This window comes from Scyliorhinus torazame, chromosome 21 (genome assembly GCF_047496885.1).
Source record: "Scyliorhinus torazame isolate Kashiwa2021f chromosome 21, sScyTor2.1, whole genome shotgun sequence".
Taxonomy (NCBI): Eukaryota; Metazoa; Chordata; class Chondrichthyes; order Carcharhiniformes; family Scyliorhinidae; genus Scyliorhinus; species Scyliorhinus torazame.
Window position 1 is genome coordinate 16943212 of NC_092727.1, and position 23424 is coordinate 16966635.

At 46.2% G+C, this 23424-nt stretch overlaps 1 protein-coding gene across 5 annotated transcripts in view; it reads right to left on the reverse strand.

Annotated features, from left to right (window-relative positions):
• The window catches only part of alg9 (ALG9 alpha-1,2-mannosyltransferase), a 308329-nt gene that overhangs the window by 268390 nt on the left and 16515 nt on the right, over window positions 1-23424 (reverse strand). For all 5 annotated transcript variants that reach the window (XM_072486571.1, XM_072486567.1, XM_072486569.1 and 2 more), the window contains exon 8: window positions 20737-20842. In XM_072486571.1, the coding sequence (XP_072342672.1) occupies window positions 20737-20842 (106 nt within the window). The remainder of the gene's footprint in view (window positions 1-20736; window positions 20843-23424) is intronic.

A 23424-nucleotide genomic window follows, 5' to 3' on the forward strand; every position in this document is an offset into this window, starting at 1 on the left:
ACGGAACAGTAAAACTATGACACAGTTCGACTTCCCTCGACTGGGCAGCACGGTCGCATTGTGGACAGCACAATTGCTTCACAGCTCCAGGGTCCCAGGTTCGATTCCGGTATGGGTCACTGTCTGTGCGGAGTCTGCACATTCTCCCCGTGTGTGCGTGGGTTTCCTCCGGGTGCTCCGGTTTCCTCCCACGGTCCAAAGATGTGCAGGTTAGGTGGATTGGCCATGATAAATTGCCCTTAGTGTCCAAAATTGCCCTTAGTTTTGGGTGGGGTTACTGGGTTATGGGGATAGGGTGGAGGTGTTGACCTTGGGTAGCGTGCTCTTTCCAAGAGCCGGTGCAGACTCGATGGGCCGAATGGCCTCCTTCTGCACTGTAAATTCTATGATAATCTAAGGCTCCCAAGCAAACTCTGACCAAACCCTGACAGCCAGGTTCGCGCCCAAACACCTGATAGGTTCCGGGCCTCTCACATGTCCTCGAAGGATCGCCCCTTTAAAGGGGCCACATTTCCACATTTCTCCCCCCTTAAGTTCCCTTACAGATCCCTGAAAAACAAAAACAGAAAAACTAATTTACAATTATATACAGTCAAGGAGAGTTACAGTAAGGGAGCTCAAAGCAAAGTTCATAAGGTAAGTATATGTGACTTCCTAACTCTTTGCCCAACGTCTCAACTTAGCAGCTGACTTTTCCAGACTGGAGGTATCGGAGTCGACAGCAAGGGCAGGCAAATTGGTAGAGTCCGCAGTAGGGGCAGTACTGACTACCTCTTCAACTCTTTCTGTGGTCCCTGGTGATTCTCCTCGAGAAGATCTCAGTTCCAATACCGCGGGCTTGGCAAGTGGTAGACTGGCAACTAGGACAGGGTCTACTTGCCCCTCTGAGAGGAAGACAGTTTCTCTCCATCTCAAATAATCAGCATGTTTTCTTGCTTCATGACCATGTCGATCGATGATAGGGCACTGGCCCAGTTCTGGCAACATCTCTCCCAGGTAACCATTTTCGTCCTCCGACAAAGTTCCGCACATTCACGAAATAGTCCGCTTGAAACGACCTGTCCTTCTTGGCTGTAGCGTGGTGGCTTTTCTGTGCAGCTTACTTAATTCTCCACCCTCCCCGACACATTTGGAAATATTAGGTCAAGTTGGGTCCTGAAGTGCCTGCCCATTAACAACTCAGCTGGGGCGACCCCAGTAGTGGTATGCAGGCTGGAATTGTATGAGAGCAAGAAGCCCGCTAAACAAAGCAGTAGTGGCCGATTAGCTTGTTTTATCATTGATGCTTTGAACGTTTGGACTGCTCTTTCAGGCAGCTCATTTGATGCAGGGTGGTAAGGGCTGTCCTAAGTGCTGGATCCCATTGGACTTAATAAAGAATTGAAACTCTTCATCACCTCAGGTAGGCCGTGAATGGCAAAGGTTTTACGCAGCTTGTCAAGGTAGCCGCCGCAGTGATTAAACGCATAGGCTGAACATCCAGCCACTTTGTTTGGGCCTCTACCACCATCAAAGACATTGTGCCCAAAAAGCAGCCCGCAAAGTCAAGGTCGAACCTCCTCCATGGACACCCCAGCTACTCCCAGGCTGCAAATTTGCTGCAGGCAGAAGGTTGTGTCGAGTCTGACATTGTTTGCAACGGTGGACCACGCTTTTTGATCTCCTTGTCGATCCCTGGCCAGCACCTTCATCTAGGACTGACCGCTGTGTAATTTTTGAGGAGAGGCTCACCCAGGGGTGGCACTATCACTCTCCAACCCCGCAGCAGAACCACATCCACCCACGATTTCATTCCTACATTGCATGTAGGGCCAAATCTATTCTCACTTCTCAAAATACCAGCCGGTAAGAGCCATCCTTTTAACTCTGGACAACACGGGGTCTCTGTTGGTCACCACGTTAATGTGGCGGGTGAAATAAGTAGAGTATCAAAAAAAACTTAGAGCCAGGATGATCTACTGTGGAGTGGGAGGCTTGGATATTGATGTGGAAGTGGGAGCCTGTGCAAAGCATCCATTTGATACCTGGGTTCCCAGTCTATGCTGAACAGTTTTACGAAGAGGCAGCCAAGTGCAGTGCCCATTTTTGCACTAGGGCCAATGCTATTGGTGGGATGGGTTTATCTTCACGAGAAATGCCAAGTAATGGTTTCTGGTCTGAGACGATGGCGAAGTGCCAGCCAAAAACATATTGATGAAATTTCTATCCAGCATAAATGACCACCAGTCAATCTGGGAATATTTCCTCTCAGCAGCTGACTATGTTTTGGATGCGAAGGCGACAGGCCCTTCTATGCCATCTTCCATATTGTGCGAGAGTAACGCATCAATGCAATAAGGTGATGCATCGCACGTGACTATTATGGGTTGTCTGGGTTAAAATGGGTCAGCAAGCCCAACGACTGCAGGGCCTGTTTGAAAGACTTCCTCTGGAAATCTTCCCACTTCCAACGTTGGTGCTTCTTCAGCAGTTGATGCAGGGCCGGCAAAATGGTAGACAGGTTGAGTAGAAAGCGACCGTAATAATTGACCGTCCCTAAAGGGACTTCAATTCAGACGTATTTCTTGGTTCGGGTACCCCTTTTATTTTCATGTGGGTGCAAACGCTTCGCATCAACTCTGAAACCTAAATACCTGAATTCATCAGACGGAAATGTGCATTTCTCTCGCTTTAGCTGAATACCGGCTTCTTTAAACCTCTTGAGGTCTTCTTCCAAATTGGCTTTATGTTCTTCTGATTTTACCCCCATTACTAGGACATCATCCAGATAGATGACACATGACAACCTCTGGAATTCCCTGCAAAAGGCTCTCCATTAAATATAGCACAGGCCGGTGAAATACCGAAGGGCAATCTCGTATATCGGAATAAACCTTTATGGGTATTTATGGCAACGAGCTTACTTGACTCATCTTCCAGCTCAAGCTGCAGGTACACATGGCATGAAAGCAATATAAACTTCTTTTTGTCTTCGGCCATGATTTAATTGGCAGCGAAAAAGTAGCAAAGCCTTTTGACACATTGGGCCCTGACTTTCAACCTCTGGATCGAACGGATCAGCTTTCCCAAATAGTGACATCGCTATTCGACTACTGATGATCTTTTACCTTTTTAGGACTGCTGCCTCACAGCACCAGGGACCTGGGTTCAATACCAGCCTCGGGCGACTGTCTGTGCGGAGTCTGCACTTTCTCCTCGTGTCTGCGTGGGTTTCCTCCGGGTGCTCCGGTTTCCTCCCACAGTCCAAAGATGTGCAGGATAGGTGGATTGGCCATGCTAAATTGCCCCTTCGTGTCCAGGGATGTGTAGGTTAGGTTAAGGGGTTATAGGAATAGGGTGGAGAAGTGGGCTTGGTTGGAGTACCTGAGGGTAGGTGCAGACTCGATGAGCCAAATGACCTCCTTCTGCATTTTAGGGATTCTATGATTCTATGACTAAGAGCCACTCTTCCTCCCCCAACACCTATCCCCCCCACCACCGACTCCCAATTGTCGACACATTTCCTTCAACTGGATTGATTTATTCTCATCGCCAATGTTATATTGCGAGGCAAGCGGTGAGGTAGTGATTTACTCAGCTATTAAGAACTTTATTTAATTAAGAAGAACTTTATATACACAACAGTACAACTGCTACACAGGTCTTGTTCCCTCGACCCCCAAGCCAGGTCCACACCCAAACACTAGACAGGCTGACGTTCACGTGCTCCGTCACCATAGGTTTCAAGCCTGTCACGTGGCCCGCGAAGGATCGCCCCTTAAAGGGACCACGCTACCACACTTTCCTTGCTGGTGCACTCAAAATGTAATAAGTCAAGGTCCAGAATCTCTCTCTAATCTCACATTCTGCATTATTCATCTTTATTCAGTTGCTTTGGGGGCCTCATTGGTATAAACGCTCCAACTGGAGATTTAAAATCTCCTTGTCGTTAAAAATACTTCCCGTTGGAAAAGGATAGGATCCGGATCAGCTGGGCTGCTCCCATCCCCAAATAGCCTGTCACCGTACATGAACATCCACTGGGGCAGGGCAGCTGCTGACAAAGCCCTCACTGCCCTCTGGAAAGGAGCGGGGAATTGGGAGAGAAACTCTCAACTGAAAAGCTCAAGCTGATTCCCAAGAGCATAGGTTTTTGAAGTCAATTTCTTTTGGCATGCCGTTTCCAATCCTGACTACTGGCAGAACCCAAGCCTGACTAATTGAAGATTAAGTGGTTCACTTATGATTCCTAAGACAATAAATGGATTTGCAATCTGCTGCCTTTGTCATTTGAATTTATGCCAGATACAACACTTCTGTCGTGCACAGAAATCACAGGAACAGTGAAAAAGAAGAGGCGATAAAACAGGAGAGGAGGCACCAATGAGAACAGGGGTGTGGAGCAACATCAGGTCAGTGAGTTGCCCCAGGATGTCTTAGATTTTGACCATGGCCCCATGAGAAGGTGAGGAGACTGACTGAGGGAACAAGGTTAATCTTGATTTCCCAAGTTTATATTATGCTCAGCTCGAAAGCAAAACTTTTTATTTTTATTCCTGAGCCCTTGGCATACCAGGTTGTGTGTCACACTCGAGTTACACTCTGTGTCAGGGTCAACAGACGGACTGAGGGGGAAGACATAATTTCACGAAAAGCATCAGGTGAATCTTTGGAATTCTTTATCTCAAAGGATTATGGATGCTCTGGCATTGAACACATTTCTGGTCTCTCAGGGAATAAAGGATGTGGACAGCTGATAGAAAGGCGGAATTGAAGCCCAGTATCAGCCATGATCATATTGAACAGTGGAGCAGGTCTACTCCCTATAGTGATCTGTACATACATCTGCACATACACCAGGGACTGCAGCACAGATGTAACAGTCACAGCACCAGTAGAGGGCAGCATCAGAGATGGGTATAAAGGGTCGAGCCCAAGGTAGGATCCACCTCTTTGAGAAGCACAGACTAGCAGCAGCACACAGAGACAGCTCAGCATAGGCAGTTTACCTTAGTTTCACTGGTCATACCTCTTGACTGTTTTACATCTAGTTGAGCTCTGGAAGCAGAACAAACCCTTTGAATAAAGAGCTTGTGTTAACTGTAAGTCTTCCGTCTTCATTCAGACTTAGAGAATAACCCGTTTCTATCTCTGCTGTCCTTGTATCCCAAAGCAGTACAAAACGGGAAACCCATTTCACTTCACACTGGAATCAATTCCAGCTCCAACTTCCACTTTGCATTACAACTCCAATGGGGATGTGATGTGAGCAATGCAAATGTCCTCTGCATATTCGATATTTGCCCCAATTACAATCATCCTATTATTGATCCACATTCCACCAATGAACAGTCTTTACAAAATGTTTTTAGCAAATTAATTACTGAAGAAACTTTCAAAATAGGGCGGCACGGTGGCACAGTGGTTAGCAAGGACCCGGATTCGATCCCGACCCGGATCACTGTCCGTGTGGAGTTTGCACATTCTCCCTGTGTCTGCATGGTCTCACCCCCACAACCCAAAAATGTGCAGGATAGGTGGACTGGTCTTGCTAAATTGCCCCTTAATTGGAAAAAAAATTTCATAAAAGAAAATAAAATAAAAAGAAACATTTTAAAATGTTCCTGTGGATATATGGTCCTCTCAGACCAAATAATAATAATAATCTTTATTAGTGTCACAAGTAGGCGTACATACACTGCAATGAAGTTTCTGTGAAAAGCCCCTAGTCGCCACACTCCGGCGCCTGTTCGGGTGAACAGAGGGAGAATTCAGAATGTCCAATGAGAAATGAATTTAAAAATACAATGCTAATTCATTCACGAAGGGCCTGGAATTAACATTTGGCGTCAGTTACAAAACCAAATTCAACACAAACGCACTAAAAATAAATTACTCTCAGTATTAAAAAACTACCATTGATTGTGTTTTCCTTATCTTGTTTGGCCTCCCCAAATGCATCACCTCACACCTTGCTGGATTGAATTCCATTTGCCACTTTTCTGCCTCCTCATCTCTCTATTGATATCGTCCTACGGTCTACAGTTTTCTGGTTCGCCATTAACCACTCAACACACTTTTGTTTCATCTGCAAACTTCTTAGTTCCGCCCTTTCCATCAGCCTAAGTATCATCAATGTAGTTGTGAAAACCAAGAGGCTGAGTACAGAGCCCTACAGATTCACACGGACACAGCCTTCAGGACACACTAACCTGACTCTTGGTCAATAATGGAATCCAATTCGCCACTTGCTATTGGACACCGTGAATGTTTACTTTTCTGACCAATCTGCCATGTGGGACCGTTAAAAAAAAAAGCCTTTCTAAAATCCACGTGGACTATAATCAAACGTCCTCTTTGGTGCTGTACTCTTCTATGTGGGCAGCACGGTAGCATGATGGATAGCACAATTGCTTCACAGCTCCAGGGTCCCAGGTTCGATTCCGACTTGGGTCACTGTCTGTGCGGAGTCTGCACATCCTCCCCGTGTGTGTGCGTGGGTTTCCCCCGGGTGCTCCGGTTTCCTCCCACAGTCCAAAGATGTGCAGGTTAGGTGGATTGGCCATGATAAATTGCCCCTTCGTGTCCAAAATTGCCCTTCGTGTTGGGTGGGGTTGCTGGGTTATGGGGATAGGGGGGAGGTGTTGACCTCGGGTAGGGTGCTCTTTCCAAGAGCCGGTGCAGACTCAATGAGCCGAATGGCCCCTTCTGCACTGCAAATTCTATGATGATGACTCTATGTGCCTGGAAAGGAACACATTCCATTTTTTCAACCTGCTGTGGTACGGACATTCGCCTCGTCAATTCCTTTCCAAATATACTGTCACCAACTCTCAATGGTTCTGCCAAATGGGATTCCTTCGATGTGAATCATTTTGACTCAGATTTGGAAAACAAAGAAAATAACAGTGACCCATAGAAAAGCTCAATTTCTGTCAAGTTTCAGATAGGTTTCTTCAATGTTTCTCCAAGAGGTAGAGGAATCTGACAAACTGAATATTGTCTAACAAACGCGTACACTCCATCATAATTAGAAAATAAAGTCTATCCCTTTAACTTTCTCATATATATAAGAATATTTGCAGGTTTAAAATGCCAGAGGAAGCGAAACTGGAATTAGCGTTGTATCCACAGCGATAGAATATAGACTGGCATTTATTTGCACCAGTTATGGTCTCGGAAAATCCAAAAATACTTCACAGCCAAGTTGTGCACAGCAAGATCCCACACAAAAAAAGAGCCCCGAGGTGACTGATTAGTTGATCTGTTTGAGCTTGAGGTGGCAGTGATGCAAGGCAAATTTTCTTGGAGTGTAAATGTGCTGGGAGGATATTCTTGAACTAATTGGTCAAATTTAGATTAAAACTTTCCTGCAAAGCAAAGCTTTATCGCAACAGAAATTGCTGGAAAATCTCACACCAGATCTATAATAATAATAATAATCTTTATTATTGTCACAAGTGGGCTTACATTAACATTGCAATGAAGTTACTGTGAAAAGCCCCTCGTCGCCACATTCCGGCGCCTGTTCGGGTACACAGAGGGAGAATTCAGAATGTTCAGTTCACCTAACAAGCACGTCTTTCGGGACTTGTGGGAGGAATCCAGCGCACCCGGAGGAAACCCACGCAGACACGGGGAGAACATGCAGACTCCCCACAGTCAGTGACCCAAGCCGGGAATTGAACCGGAGACCCTGGCGCTGTGAAGCCACAGTGCTAACCACTGTGCTGCTTCAAATCCCACTATGGCAGTAGAATTCATGAAACTGCCATTGATTGTTGTAAAACCCCATCAGGTACACCAATGTGCTTGAGGGAAGGAAATTCGCCAATCGAGGTCCAACCTACATGTATTCAAGTATTGTGAAATTGCAATGAGTCAAACTCAGATGATTGCACTCGAGGAAACAAATGTAGGGCTTCCAAGTAACACCCATATTCATGAAAGAATTAACATTTTTGAAATAACTCCCATCTTATTCCTTTGCAGTTACATGATAATGATTTGGGTTTGATTAGTGGCAGCACTCACAAGGGAACAGCTGAACCCATCACCAGAGATGCAAGTAGAGCAGGATTGGTTTCAATGCATTACTCTTTACTGGCAGCCGTACTGATGCTTTCGTTAACCCAGATGACAATTCTGCTTCTACTCCCGCTCAACAGGGCCAACTAATGGATGTGTGAATTTCTCCAGCTGGCTTCAGGCTAGAATCCAACAATAGCTTGCATTGATAAGGCTCTTTAACAGGTATTCCAAGTCATTTCGTAGCAGCGCTATCAAACAAATGTCAGACACCCGTTGATGATATTGGGACAAAAGCCTGGAGAAAGAGTTTTGAAGGAGCATCTTAAAAAGGAGAAAGGTTTAGTGAGGGAAGTCTAAGAGCTTGGGGCCAAGAAAGATGAATGCCAGGTGTAAAAGGTACACTTTCACAGACTTCATTAACAAAAACAAAATATATTTATTAATAAGAATTGTACAGCAGCCTCATGTCTCTTTGCCTCAGAAGTCTCTCACATGATGGGGTGATTCCACACTCCGAGGCCCGGTTTGTCGCACAGACTGTATGACCCTTATCTGCTGTGTTGTCCTTAAACGGGACAATCACTACATTTCTCCCCCTTGAACTCCTTTATACAATCTTCAATAACTAATTCATTCAGACCTAAATACTAACTAAATATTATATGCATGAGTTGGGCAATTCCAAATCAAGTCTCAAGACGGGGGGTTCTGTTTCTGGTAGAGCAGAGTAATTCTGTTGTCTGCGATCCACATTTAGAAGAACTGCAATAACAGGTACCTCTCCTGGATTGATTGAATGATTGAGTTATTGTCACATGTACCAGAGTACAGTGAAAAGTATTTTTCTGCGGTAAGGGAATGTACACAGTGGACAAAAAGAACAGTCGACAGAGTACATTGACAAATGGTACATCAACATTTACAGTGTGGAACAAGGGTAAACAAAGCAAACACATGAGCAAGAGGAGCATAGGGTGTCGTGAATAGTGTTCTTACAGGGAACAGATCAGTCCGAGGGGGAGTTGTTGAGGAGTCTTGTAGCTGTGGGGAAGAAGCTGTTCCTATGTCTGGATGTGCGGATCTTCAGACTTCTGTATCTTCTGCCTGATGGAAGAGTCTGGAAGAGGGCAAAGCCTGGGTGGGAGGGGTCTCTGACAATGCTGTCTGCCTTCCTGAGGCAATGGGAGGTGTAGACAGAATCAATGTGGGGGTGGCAAGCTTGTGTGATGCATTGGGCTAAGTTCACCACACTCTGCAGTTTCTTGCGATCTTGGGCCGAGCAATTGCCATACCAAGCTGCGATACAGCTGGATAGGATGTTCTCTATCGCACATCTGTAGAAGTTTGTGAGAGGCGATGCAGACATGCCGAATTTCTTTAGCTTCCATAGGAAGTAGAGACGTTGTTGGGCTTTCTTGACTGTTGTATCAACATGAGTGGACCAGGACAGACTGTTGATGATGGTGACCCCCAGGAACATAAGGGCTAACGACCGTTTCCACTTCAGAGCTATTGATGTAGATAGGGTGGGGGTGTGTGTGTGATGCTACGCTTCCTGAAGTCAATGATCAGCTCCTTGGTCTTGCTGACATTTAGAAAGAGCTTGTTTTTGGTACACCATGCAACCAAGTGATCTATCTCCCTTCTGTAGTCTGAACAGGCGACTCATCGCTATTTGCTTCCGTGGAGATATCAACTATGTCGATAATAGGTCGATCAGGTACTTCAGTGCTCATGGGTTTGAAAACATGTCTTGATGGCAACACTGACGGCTGGAGTGTCTCTCCACTCCTCAAGGGGGCCACATGTTTGTGAACGATCCGCTCCTCCATGTCCACTTGGTATGAAATGGGTCCAGTATTAGAGATAATAATTCCAGGGATCCAATTTGATCCACGACCGAACTTTCTCACGTATATGAATACATTTACCATAAATGATCGTGCTGTTCTAGGTGAATCATGGCTTGCTTTCCGAGTACTTTGGCTGGCTTCTACCCTCCCTGGCAAATTTGTAAATACGAAGCTCAGCCTTGTTCTGAGGCGCTGTTTCATTAGCAGTTCTGCTGGTGGAACTCACGTGTTTCATACCGTTGAGAGCGGTTCCATTATTTGATACCATGACTTCAGGTAATTAGTGAGTTGAAAAGCATTGGCGCAATCTCTCTGTGGTAGCATGTGATGCAGGTGACTTCATCTCAAAAATGTCCATCCATTCTGAGTGCACATTAATCACGAGCAAAAAACTAACGGGCCAGCATAATCGATATGGATCCGTACCCATGACCGGCCAGGCCATTACCAAGGGTGCAATGGGGATGTAACAGGCAACCTTTGCTGCAGTTGGCACTGTTGACAGTGCTTGACTAACTTCTCGGTCGCAACATAAATACCCGGCTACCACACATAATGCCTGGCACGCATCCTCGCGGGTAAAGAATGGCTTCATTTCCTCAGAAACTGGCTCATTTACCATCATATAAGTATTTTGTCTCTTTGGACAGAAGTGGATCTCGATTGGTCCAGTTCCTGATCTGCTTTGCTGTGACTGGCAATGTGTCAAAAGAATTTAATGCCATGCTGATTTCTTGTGGTACTGGAGTACAGGTGATACTTCCATGCAAGGGCAAATGACTAGGTGCATCCACATTCACTATGTGTGTTCCAAGTCAGTGCTTGAAGTAAATTCCTAGGCGGACAGGATTAACGTCCATCATTTTGAATTCTTGCGGAGGCGATCGGTAGAATAGCCTTGCCCTTTGAAGAGACCCATGGATTTCCTGACGCCAAAGACTACTGATATTCCTTCCTTCTCGATTCAGCCTCAGAGGGTTACTGACACACATGCCCTATCGGCCTTTCAGAGCTGACGTCCATCTCATGGGACAACACCGCACCAACACCATATGGAGAGGCATCGCAGGTCAATATCAGATCCTTAGATGGGTCAAAATGTACGAACAGGTTTGAGGAATGCAGCAAATGCTTTACTCTGTTTTTTTAAATACATTTAGAGTACCCAATTCATTTTTTCCAATTAAGGGGCAATTTAGCATGGCCAATTCACCTAACCTGCACATCTTTGGATTGTGGGGACGAAACCCACGCAAACACGGGAGAACGTGCAAACTCCACACGGACAGTGACCCAGAGCCGGGATCGAACCTGGGACCTCGGCGCCGTGAGGCAGCAGGGCTGACCCAATGTGCCACCGTGCTGCCCATGCTTTACTGTTGAAAGCTTCCTCCTGGGGAGCAGTCCAAGACCAACAATGGTGTTTCTTTAGCAGAATATGCAAGGGGGTCAGTACCATCGATAAAATTTGGTAAAAAAACTTCCATAGTGATTTACCATCCCCCAAAACGATTTGAGTTCAGTTGTGTTTGTGGGGGCAGACGCCGCCTTCATCGCCTTGACCTTATTTTCCAGTGATTGTAATCCTTGCGACAGGTAGGTCACCCGAGTGGCTTGAAAGGTGCACGTCTCTTTCTTTCGGTAAACTCCAGCCTCCTGAAATCTCTTTAACACAATGTCTTCTAAGTTTGCTACATGCTCGGCCTCTGTCGATGCAGCTATAAGATTATATACTTATGGTACACTACAAGATAAACTACAATCCGCGGTAGCTTCTGGAGCAGATTCTCCATTGTCCTTTGGACTATTGCACATGTCGAAGACACGCCAGAAGGCAGGCATGTGGCCTGGAAAAGGCCCGTGTGCGTGTGTTTATCATGACGTACGTAACCCCCCCCCCCCCCGGAGACATCATCAAATTCGAGTTGCCATTGCTCGTGACTCACATCCAGCTTTGTTTAAAATTGATCTCCTGCCAGCTTTGCATACAGGTCTTCAATTCTTGGGATTGGATATTTATCCAGCTTGGCAACCTGATCATCTGGTAGTTTGTAATCGCCGCAAACGGGGATGGTTTTTCCAGTTACAAAACAGAGACTATAGGTGCTGCCCATTCCGAGAACCGAAATGATTGGATAATGCCTTCTTCCAAGCAGTTTAACTCAGTATCCACTCTCTCTCCTATGGTACCGGTCTTGCCCTAAGTGATCGGGAGTCGCCTCTGGATCCACATAAATGTAGCTTATAGTCCTTTGATTCTGCCCAATTTATCACAAAAGATGCTCTGGTGTTTTCTTATCAGTTTGGGCAGTCCCCCTTCCCACTCTTGAAAAATCACGGCCCAAATCAACTTGATTTCTTTCAGCCAATCCCGGCTGAGAGGCTTGGTCCTTCACTCGTCACTATTATCACTGGGATCTGGGTAGACTGTTGTCTCAGCTTACAGGTACCATTGCGATGCCTTTTATTTTTATTGCTCTCCCGCATAAGCCTTCAACTTGGCAGAAGTGCTCTTCAAGTTCAATGGTTAGACTGCCTCTCTTAGGGACCGAAATGTATGCTCGCCCATCACAGTGCCGATGCTCTGTGTCCACTTCCATCTCAAGAGGCTTCCCATTTACCCGGAGCTTTCCAGTAATAGAGTCTATCTTGCCTGTTTTTAGATTAAACAGAGAGTGAATACCAGAATCACGGGTGCTAGGCTCTTCCATATTGTATACTTGTAACATCTTTGTTGATCTATTACTCGGCGATCTTGACTTAGCTCTGTCCTGCTTTATCAAACGTCCTCTTCGTGACAACAAAAATATTTAGTCTCCTTAAATCGACACGATTCGGGAGTGTGGTCCTCCACATTAATAACATTCCACTTTGAGCATTATTGACTGCCTATTCTGAACCTTATTGTTTCGTTGATGGCTGAAATTGTTTCTGGCTGCGCGGCTGTTTCGGTGGTTTTGACACCATGGATGGCGGGGGGGGGGGGTTCCTGTCCTAACTGGTGAACGGGTCCGTTTTGCGTTCTCTGCTGCTCTGAGGCATCTTTTTCAGCACTTTCCATGGCCAGTGGTATCTCCATTGCTTGAGTGACCTCTGCAAGCAATCTGTGTTGAAAAGCATTGCTGTTCACGCTGCAGTCTTATCTCTCCCGTAACATGTCATTTAGGGTGGCTCTAAAATTATAAAATTCGAGTCCCGATTGGTTGCAGAGGCCATGTCATCTATACTCTGCTGTGTTGCCCTTAAAGGGGCTATCATCACGCCTGACCAGCAAACAAAAGCAGGAGATGTGTAAAAGACTAGAATTGAGCAATGTTGAGTTACCATAAGTTTCCCACCAAACCAAGGAAATTACATTATCCCTAAATGTATTCACAGGTTAAGTCAACGCAAACAGGACAATGAGTATTAACAATCCAGCCAGGCGAGGGGAGCGATACGATTATTTTTTTGAAGAAAGAAAATACCCAGTGATGCCCACGAACACGCTTCAAGCAATGAATGTTCCAGAAATCCTGTGCAATATATAAAATCCTTCAGGTAATTTTTCTCTCAATGTAAATTGACCTTGTCTACAGCATCACCTGTGATACTTCGAAATCTTAACGGAAGGCTAAATAAGTAACTGCTTGAACTGGGCTTTGAGGGAGGTTTGGACGATTTCACATCAGTGTCCTCTAATGAATGACAGGCTTTTCACTGAAATTGAAAGGCGTGGGACAGCGTATCACCGTTACACACCCTCCCAGTCAACTGCTTACACTAGTTGATGAGTTAGCAAGCGGAAGAAAATTGGTGTGAAAATAGGAATGAGCAGAGACCACTGGACTTGTTGCTCCTTCCCTTGCCCTTCAACGATGGACTCCTTCCCCGGCTTGCGAGTAATATGTAAAAAGTAAAATGTAAACCTTGCAACTGCTATTCCATTCACGGCTCTCCAGCAGAAGACACATTGTTATAGCATTAAGCAGAAAAGCTACTCGGACAAAGAGGAGAAAGTTTCACGAGCAATATATTGCTCGTCACGAGAGGGAAAGGTGGATGAGGGTAGAGGGGAAAGTGGGTGACTTAAGTCGGTGATCAGCCATGATCTGGATGAATGGCGGAGCAGGCTCGAAGGGCCAAAAGGCCTCCTCCTGCTCCTATCTTCTATGTATCTATGTATCAACTCTCCCCCCACAGCTTATAATTGAAGCTCATCCAAAGATCTGCTTTCCAGTCTGGTTCTGCTTGGCTTAAGCTGACAGGCCAGAATCGAAAATGAGCAGGAGCAGATGTGTCAGGGAGACAGCTGACTGAGCCTGTGACGCACAGCGTTTAGTGGTCAGCGTGTTACAGCCTGGTCTCTCCGCGATGATTCACCTGTTCAAACAGCCTGCAAATTAATTATTTACCGTCCATTCACTCACCGCTCGGGAGGGTTAGGTATTAGGAAAGAGTTGGGATTCCAAAAGATGTAAATCAGTCGCTGAAAAGAGGTTCTTTCAGCAGGATTTGAAAAAAATGTGATCAGGAAACAGCAACCGGAAAGGGAAACTTTGCTGCCTCCGCAAGATTTGCGGAATTTTAGGCTCGGAATTTCTGGCGACATTCTCTTGCCGAGGCTGATTTTTATAAATGTAAACACTGTGATGAGATGACGTGCGTATGAGCAGAGCTGCATAGATGTGCCCTCACTCACCTTATCTAAGGTGATCAACAAAGGAATCAGGGGCGAGTTCAGGAGATTTATTTCTACATGCAGTCGGTTCTTACGATGCAACGACATTGTTGCTAAAAGCAAACTCAACCTTAACTTTCAACGGGGAACTGGATAAACACTTGATGGGCAAAAATTAGCAGTGTTTTGATTCCCTCAACCACAACTATAAAAGCAGCTAGTAATGTTAGAGATAACTCCATTCGTTCCGCTACAGAGTAGATACGCTGTGGGTTTGAATCCCTTCATTTTCTTTTTTGTAAAATAAATTTAGAGTACCCAATTATTTTTTTCCAATTAAGGAGCAATTTAGCGTGGCCAACCCACCTACCCTGCACATCTTTTGGGTTATGGGGGTGAGACCCATGCAGACAAGGGGAAAACGTGCAAACTCCACACAGACAGTGACCCTGGGCTGGGATCGAACCCGGGTCCTGAGCGCCATGAGGCAGCAGTGCTAACCACCGTGCCGCCAGAATCCCGCCATTTTCAAACCCCACTCTCTCCAGCGAGATGCTGAATGCAAACCAACATCACTCGTCACAGGTGGGTGAAAGAAAACCATTCCAGAATAGAAGCATCATTGGGAAGTTGTACACGTCTAGCAAAAGGGGGCTTTCCTCCAGGTTATTCTCCCCCTGCCTGGAATGTCAATGGCCCTCTGTTAAACCAAAGAGCGAGGGCAGGCAGGCTATTTAACTATAGCAGCATCACAAGTGGAGCCAGCCTTGGCTTCACTCCATACCCTCACAGGTACACCGTCTAAAAGGTGTTATTGGATGGTAACCAAATCTCGGGACCCTGACCCACTTTCACTCTTCAGCTGTTACAGTGCCTGAGCTATTGTTGTATTATGTGCTTTCTGATTGTTGCAAGAGTGTGTCAGACACATTACAGCAGAAATTGACATTCAGGGCGGCACGTGGCACAGTGGTTAGCACTGCTGCCACACGGCACTGAGGACCTGGGTTCGAATCCCGGGTCACTGTCCGTGTGGAGTTTGCACATTCTCCATGTGCCTGCATGGGTTTCGCCCCCACAACCCAAAGATGTGCAGGATAGGTGGATTGACCACGCTAAATTGCCCCTTAATTGGAAAAAAAAATAACTGGGCACTCTAAATTTATAAAAAAAGAAATTGACATTCAGCTCTGAGTAATGGTAAGAAAAGACGACCAAACCTTGATTTAGTCTCAAAGGCACCACCCTGTGGTAAGATAGAGCAGTGCAGCAGAGCACAATCCTATAAATGAACCCTTCTTCAGAGCCTTTAGAGCATATTCTATCAAACAATGACTGCAGACTTCTTCCCAAGAAAACTGTATATTAGTATTTAATTATTTAATTATAGTCCTTCTTTCCTTCAAGGCACTGATGTGATTAATGTAGGAAATGTTTAATATATATTGTATCATGCGTCTGCTGCATTAATGCTATTAAAATAACTTAGGTTAAGGTATCCATATATATGTCTGCTAAAGTTGTGATTGAGAGGTTAACAGCCAAGCAGGCTGAGATGACACTCATGGGAGGGTTTTTTAGTTTCATTTTCAGCCCTGCCCTGTATCTGTTGTTTGTACTTTTCGTTTTTAAGAATTCTGTTCTGGTTTCTGATGAAAGGAGTCGTGTTTCTCAGACTGACTTCTGAAAGCTTCTCTCACAAGGGCTTTGTGAATAAATCTGTAAGCCACTGAGGGTTAACTTTATTAATAAGTGGCATTTGACCTGTGTTTGTGGATTTTGCTTCATTGAAATTTTAGAAACAGATGGGAAAGGAAGCTCAAAGATTTTTTTTTTAAATGAACTGTTTACTGTTAATTGAAAAGCTGTTTTTTTCCAAGGATGTTAACAGGGTTAATCCTGTGTTAATAATAAAGTTTGTTTTAATATAAAAGATTTTTGGTTGTCGGTGGAATCTCTCCTGGAGCGAAGAATCCTTTCCTCACAGTTTATAAATTGAGAAATGATGGGCCTCGTCCTGTTTCCTAATATAATTTGGGGTCTGGTCCGGGTGCCGAAACACTCATGTTGCTGAACCCTTTCACTGCAGACTAGAGCTCATGCCATTGATCTTTCTTCAGCTTTGGAACCAGAGGGCAAGTGCCAGGAAGCTACTGGGGCTGGTTTAGCACACTGGGCTAAATCGCTGGCTTTTAAAGCAGACGAAGGCAGGCCAGCAGCACGGTTCAATTCCCGTACCAGCCTCCCCGAACAGGCGCCGGAATGTGGCAACTAGGGGCTTTTCACAGTAACTTCATTGAAGCCTACTCGTGCCAATAAGCGATTTTCATTTCATTTCATTTCACTTTCAAGCACAAACGTGTTCCCAACAGACAGTTACAACAAAATCTTGGGGGTACAATTGACCAGAAACTGAACCAGACCAGCCATAGAAATAATGTGGCAACTAACAAGGCTCCCTTCGACAGCACCTCCGAACCCGCACCCTCTAGCACGCAGAAGTACAGGGGAAATAACACCCTGCCTGCCAGATTCCCTCTATGCCGCACACAATGCTGACTTGGAAACATATCGGCCGCTCACTCACCGTGACTGGGTCAAGCTCCTTGCCTAACAGCACTATGGGTGTAGCTACACAACATGCACTACAGCAGGTCGGGTAGCTCCCACGGACAATTAAGGATGGGCAATAAATACTGGCTTAGCCAGCGGCACATACATCCCATGATGCAGCACGGTAGCATAGTGGTTTGCACAATTGCTTCACAGCTCCAGGGTCCCAGGTTCGATTCCTGGCTTGGAGTCACTGTCTGTGCGGAGTCTGCACGTTCGCCCCGTGTGTGCGTGGGTTTCCTCCGGGAGCTCCTGTTTCCTCCCACAGTCCAAAGATGTGCAGGTTAGGTGGATTGGCCATGCAAAATTGCCCTTAGTGTCCAAAATTGCCCTTAGTGCTGGGTGGGGTTACTGGGTTATGAGGTTAGGGTGGAGGTGTGGGCTTGTGTAGGGTGCTCTTTCCAAGAGCCAGTGCAGACTCGATGGGCCGAATGGCCTCCTTCTGCACTGTAAGTTCTATGATTCTATGAAGGAATTTTTAAAGACAGGCTTGCAGTTATACAGCATTTTCCGAACCATTGGAAAAATTTCAAAGCACTTTACTTTTGAATTGTAGTCACTGTTGTAACATGGGAAAGACAGCAGCCAATTTATACACAGCAAGCTCCAACAAAGAGCAGTGTAATGATGATTGGATTATCTGTTTTTCTGATTTTCACTGAGGGATAAATATTGGCCAGGACACCAAGAAGGACTCCCCCGCTCGGTTTCAAAATAGTTCTATTGGAGATTTTACATAATAATAATCTTTATTATTGGCACAAGTAGGCTTACATTAACACTGCAATGAAGTTACCGTGAAAATCCCCTAGTCGCCACATTCCGGCGCCTGTTCGGGTATACAGAGGGAGAATTCAGAATGTCCAATTCACCTAACAAGCACGTCTTTCGGGATTTGTGGGAGGAAACGGGAGAATCCGAAGGAAACCCACGCAGACACGGGGAGAATGTGCAGACTCTGCACCGACAGTGACCCAAACTGGGAATCCCTGGCACTACCGTGCAGCAGGGAGATAGGGCATTGGTTAAGTATCCCATCTGAAAGACCCTCTGACTGTGCAGCACTCCCTCAGATCTGCATTTGGAGTGTTAACCTGGATATATATCTTCCAGCCCTGGAGTGGGACTTGAACCAGGAACCCTACGATTGAGAGTGCTACCAGCTGAGCCATGGCTGACACGTTACATACTTTCTGGAACAGGCAATTAGGAGTTGCATCCCTGGCATTTTTCCCTATTCCCAGGCGCTCAAAGTTCCGAACAGCGATCTGCTAAATCAGCATATTTCCCAGGTTTAGATCAAAAACTTTGCTCTGGCTCAAGAGAACCACCCTGTGGTCAGGCGATGCACTGCGGTAGAAATAAAAATGAAATTCACACTTTCTTCATGTAGGTTCAAGTAAGCTCATACACGTTCCATCATCCAGCAATACAGTTTTCAGTAATCCAACCATTCGCAATATATTAATGCATGGATTATAATATCCATAACACGTTCAGAATTAACAGGAAAAGCTTCAGTATTTCACTCACCCAGTGATCTACTTGCCAACCTAACGTACCAATATTAACAACTGGTTAGTGCTCTGAAAGTTGGGATTTCGCAACATTTGGCATAGAAAATGCACAAGTAAGATTTCCAATTAAACAGAAGCTACTAAAAGGATTTCCACCATCCATATCCTGGTCAGTTTACATAACCAAATGTAAATGCACTGCAGAATTCAGCGAGTATTGCTGCACAGACACATGGAGTTGATGATTTTGTCTTGTGCTTGTCAGGACAATCTGCAAGAGTACCAAAAGTAAAGGGAACAACAGGGAGCTTGATTCACCGAAATAGAGTAGGCAGCAGCCATTCTCTGGTTCATTCCTCTGGCTGATGCCTTGACCAATCAGAGTCAATCTGACTGGTTTGAATTTTTAGAAACTTGGCAGTTAACTGCTAGTTATCAGTTGGCTGGTGCATTCTCCATGGCAATGCCTCTACCAATCAGAGCTCACTTGCCAACCAATTAGCACTCTCTTCTCCTGAAGTATAAATTACTGTTCCCTAAATTTACCTTTGGTATTGAACAAGACAAAAAGCTTCAGCACTGCCAAATGATTATTCGGAGAATTTACTGCCGAATAGGAATTGGCCTGGATTCTCCGTCCTGCCCCGGGATTCTCCGTCTTGCCAGCCGGCCAATGGGGTTTCCCCTTGTGGGCAGCCCCACGCCGTCAGGAAATCCCCGGGGCTGCCGGAGCAACGGAGAATCCCGACAGCGGAGAATCCAGCCCATTATATTTGGGGACATCACCTTCACTGAACTTGCTCTGCTATGAATTCTGCTCAAACTACTAATATCCCATCGGGCGGCATGGTGACACTGTGGTTAGCACTGCTGCCTCACAGCGCCAGGGACTGTGTTCGATTCCGGCCTTGGTCACTGTGCGGAGTTTGCACTTTCTCCCCATGTCTGTGTGGGTTTCCTCCAGGTGCTCTGGTTTCCTCCCACAGTCCAAAGGTGGATTGGCCATGCTAAATTGCCCTTAGTGCCCAAAAGGTTAGGTGGGGTTACTGCGTGATGGGGATAGGGTGGGCCTAGGGAGCGAGCTCTTTCGGAGGGTTGGCGCAGACCCGATGGGCTGAATGGCCTCCTTCTGCACTGTAATGATTCCATGATTAGAAAAGTGTGTTATTTGCAGACTGTAGAGGTGAAAGGAAAATGATTTCGCTGACTGAACCATCTGGTCTGATTAAATCTGACTGTAAAACTAAACACAATCTACCTTTATTCAAGGTTCCTCAATCCAAATTACTGGATGATAAGAGGCAAAAAACTGATGATTTATCAAGAATATACTGTCAAGACAAAATAGATATTCTGTTGAAGTAGTTTGTCTAATTTGTTCTAAATAGTTTTTTTTTCTCATAAATTTAGAGTACCCAATTCTTTCCCCCCAATTAAGGGGCAATTTAGCGTGGCCAATCCACCTACCCTGCACATCTTTGGGTTGTGGGGGCGAAACCCACGCCGACACGGGGAAGAAAGTGAGAACTCCACACGGACAGTGACCCAGAGCAGGGATCGAACCTGGGGCCATGGCGCCGTGAGGCAGCAATGCTAACCACTGCGCCACCGTGCTGCCCTGTTCTAAATAGTTGACCACATTTTTGTTTTCCTGCAGAGAATGAGAAGTTGAGAGAGAAGATTCCATATGCAATCAATGACTGTCGTTGGGAACTTCATCTCCGCACCAAACTGGCCTCACTTCATTTTGTTCTGGTTCCAGTTCTATTTTAAAGCGACGATTTAATGGTCACCACAATGGTCACAATCAATCATAAAAGCTTAAAAACTTGCTGACAGAGTTTGGTCTCAATGCTGGTTTTGCCTTCTATTCGGAAATGGCGATACAACATGAGTGGCAAAACAGTCAGGACACATTCAGTTTGAGCTCATTAACGCAACGCAACAATTGTAATTCAAAGCCAAACTCACGGCAAAGTATATTTTAACATGCGCACATTACCGTCTTAAATATCTGACCATATTTTTACAAACCAGCCTTACGTAAACACGTGCCGCGTCATGCACACAAGCAAAAGCTTACCATAAATGTCAGGTCCATGTGGGGTAAAGACGTTGTAAATTACTATTCTCAGGGGGGCAATCACCATCTTTCCATAGTAATAGCTGTCCACTAACACAAGGGGGAGCTGCAATACAAACAAACAAAAGAGGCCCCGAGTTTCTTTTAGGTCAATTCGGGCAGAGTTTGTTAGAGGGAAATATAAACTTGCATTTAAATAGCACCTATCCTGACATCGGGACGTCCCAAAGCAGTTTACAGCCAATTGAGTACCTTTTGCAGTGCAGTCCTTGCTGTAATACAGCAAGTTCCCACAAACAGCATTGTGACAATCTGTTTTTGAAATGCTGAAATTCTGTGATTTGAGAGGTGTGAGCACCCCTTTAAGGGGTGGGGAGGGGGGATCTCTCCACGTATTCCGTGACTGGCTTGGGCCAATCGAGCGGAAACACCGGCCAATGGGGGGTTTGCGCGGGGCCCTGGGAACAGGACCCTGGGCAGTGTGCGTCAGGGAGCTGAAGTGACCAGGTCTGTGTACAGCAGCGTCCTGCGTCTGTTACCTAACTGCCTTTGCATTTCATCATTAAACCCCTTTGTTTATGCCTGGAAGCCTCCGGTGTTTCTTGAGCCATCACATTGACACGGGGAAACCAATCGTGCAGATATGTAATGCATCTCCTTATGGTATTGGGGCTGTTTCATCCCGTAGAATGCCTCAAGGACCCTTTTTGAAGCAGAACAAAAATTTGCCCAGGTTGAGGAGGAGGGTTTGAGAAGGTGTACGATCGACAGTTCGACATAGTGAGTGACCACAAGCGGTTACTGGGCCTGTTAAGGAAAGATGGCTGTCCATAGCCTCGATGAATGTGCATTGGTCCCTGCTGCTGTTGGCTCATTACAACTAAGTTTTTCTGCATTGGCCTGGGACGCAAATTGCCAATGCGGATGCAGTAAGTTGCCTGGCCCTATCCAAGAGCATTTCACCAACACCAGTACCCCAGGAGATCATTCTAGCTTTAAACTTCCTGGACACCCTGCCAGTGTCCGTGGGCCACATCAGCAGCTGGACCCAAAGAGACCCTATTCTCTCAAAGATCAAATGAATGATACTGACTGGCTGGCGTTAAGAGAAGACTGAACAACTGAGGCTCTACTTCACTCATCTGGACGCGTTGGCGTGTGATGACTGCGTGATTCTGTGGGCATCGTGGGTGGTCATCCTGCCTCCGGCCAGGGGGGCCCCCTCCTTCAATAGTGACACAGTGCCCATCCAGGGCAGACAAAGATGATGATGTTGGCACGCAGTGCCTCGGGTGGCCAGGTGTAGACAAAGCCATTGAAGAACGAGTACGAGAGTGCCATCCTTGCCAAATGCAACAATCTTTGCTGCCTTCCGCCACCCTTCACCCCGGGAATGGCTGGGTCGCCTGTGGACCAGGGTCTATGCGGGCCCTTTCCTGGGTAAGATGGTTTTGGTGCTGGTAGATGCCCACTCGAAGTGACTATCAGTTCAAGAGATGGGGACCACTATCTTGGTGGCCACAGTAGATGCCTTGCGCTGAGTGTTTGCCATTCATGGGCTTCCCCAGTCAATTGTTTCGGACAATGGCACCTCCATTACTGGCGATCATTTCCAGCGTTTTGTGAGAGCAAGTGGCTTACGGCATACAAGGACAGTCCCCTACCACCCAGCATCGAACAGTCTGGGTGAGAGGGTCGTTCAAACTTTCAAGAATGCCATGAAAAAGCGATCCGATAAACCATTGTGCCAGAGGTTGGTTCATTTTTGGCTGTTGTGCAACTGAACCCCTCATTCAACCAATGGGGGTCCCACCAACTGAGCTGCTCATGGGCCGTTGGTCGAGAACCTGATTGGATCTTGTATTTCCAAATCTGGCAGGGAGGGTGGAGGCACGTCAGGCCTCCCGGAAGAGTCAGCGGTCAGAGCAGAGAGGCGACGGGTCATTCTGGGTGCGAGACCCGGTTTTGGTCCGGGATTTTGCTGCCAGTTCGCCTTGGCTAGACGGACGTCGGGGCCCAGTCACGGCCGGTGTCTTATGTGGTCAGTGTGAACAGGACACCGTCAGAATGCACTTCGACCAGGTGAGAGTAGAGGAGTGACAACCCCCAACTTGGAGTCAGCGGGTCCAGCTTATTGTGTTATGCTTCTTCATGTAGCATAAGCTGCTTCCTTGATGTATGCTCTGACAAAGGAAGGTCCAGACTTGGAGATAGGTTTAACACATTTATTGAACAGTTAACAATTTTCCTGCTTGAGTTCGACTCTCCTGCTAATCTTGCTATAGTAACTCAGTCTAACTAACCAGTCTGCTCTAAGCCACGTGGTGGATGTGATGCTTCTGATCTGCCCCTGTCTCTCTGAGTGTCGCCTATGGAAAGAGAAAGAGCATGTGTGCCCTGTCCTTTTATATGGATTGCCCCCTTGTGGTAGTGTCACCTCTGGGTGTCTTGACTGCCCACTGGTTGTGTCCTATTCTATGTGTTCATTAGCTGTATGTCTGCATGTCATGACGTCTCTGGTGCTCCCTCTAGTGTTTACTTAGTCTCAGCATATTTCCATAAACCCTTTGTGTATTTACAGTGGTGCATATCACCACACAGCTAGCATCGCGAATACTCCTGTAACTCTGTCCAGCCAGGGATGTCCGTTGCTGACCAACCAGCTGCGCCTGTCGAGGCCGGTGAGGC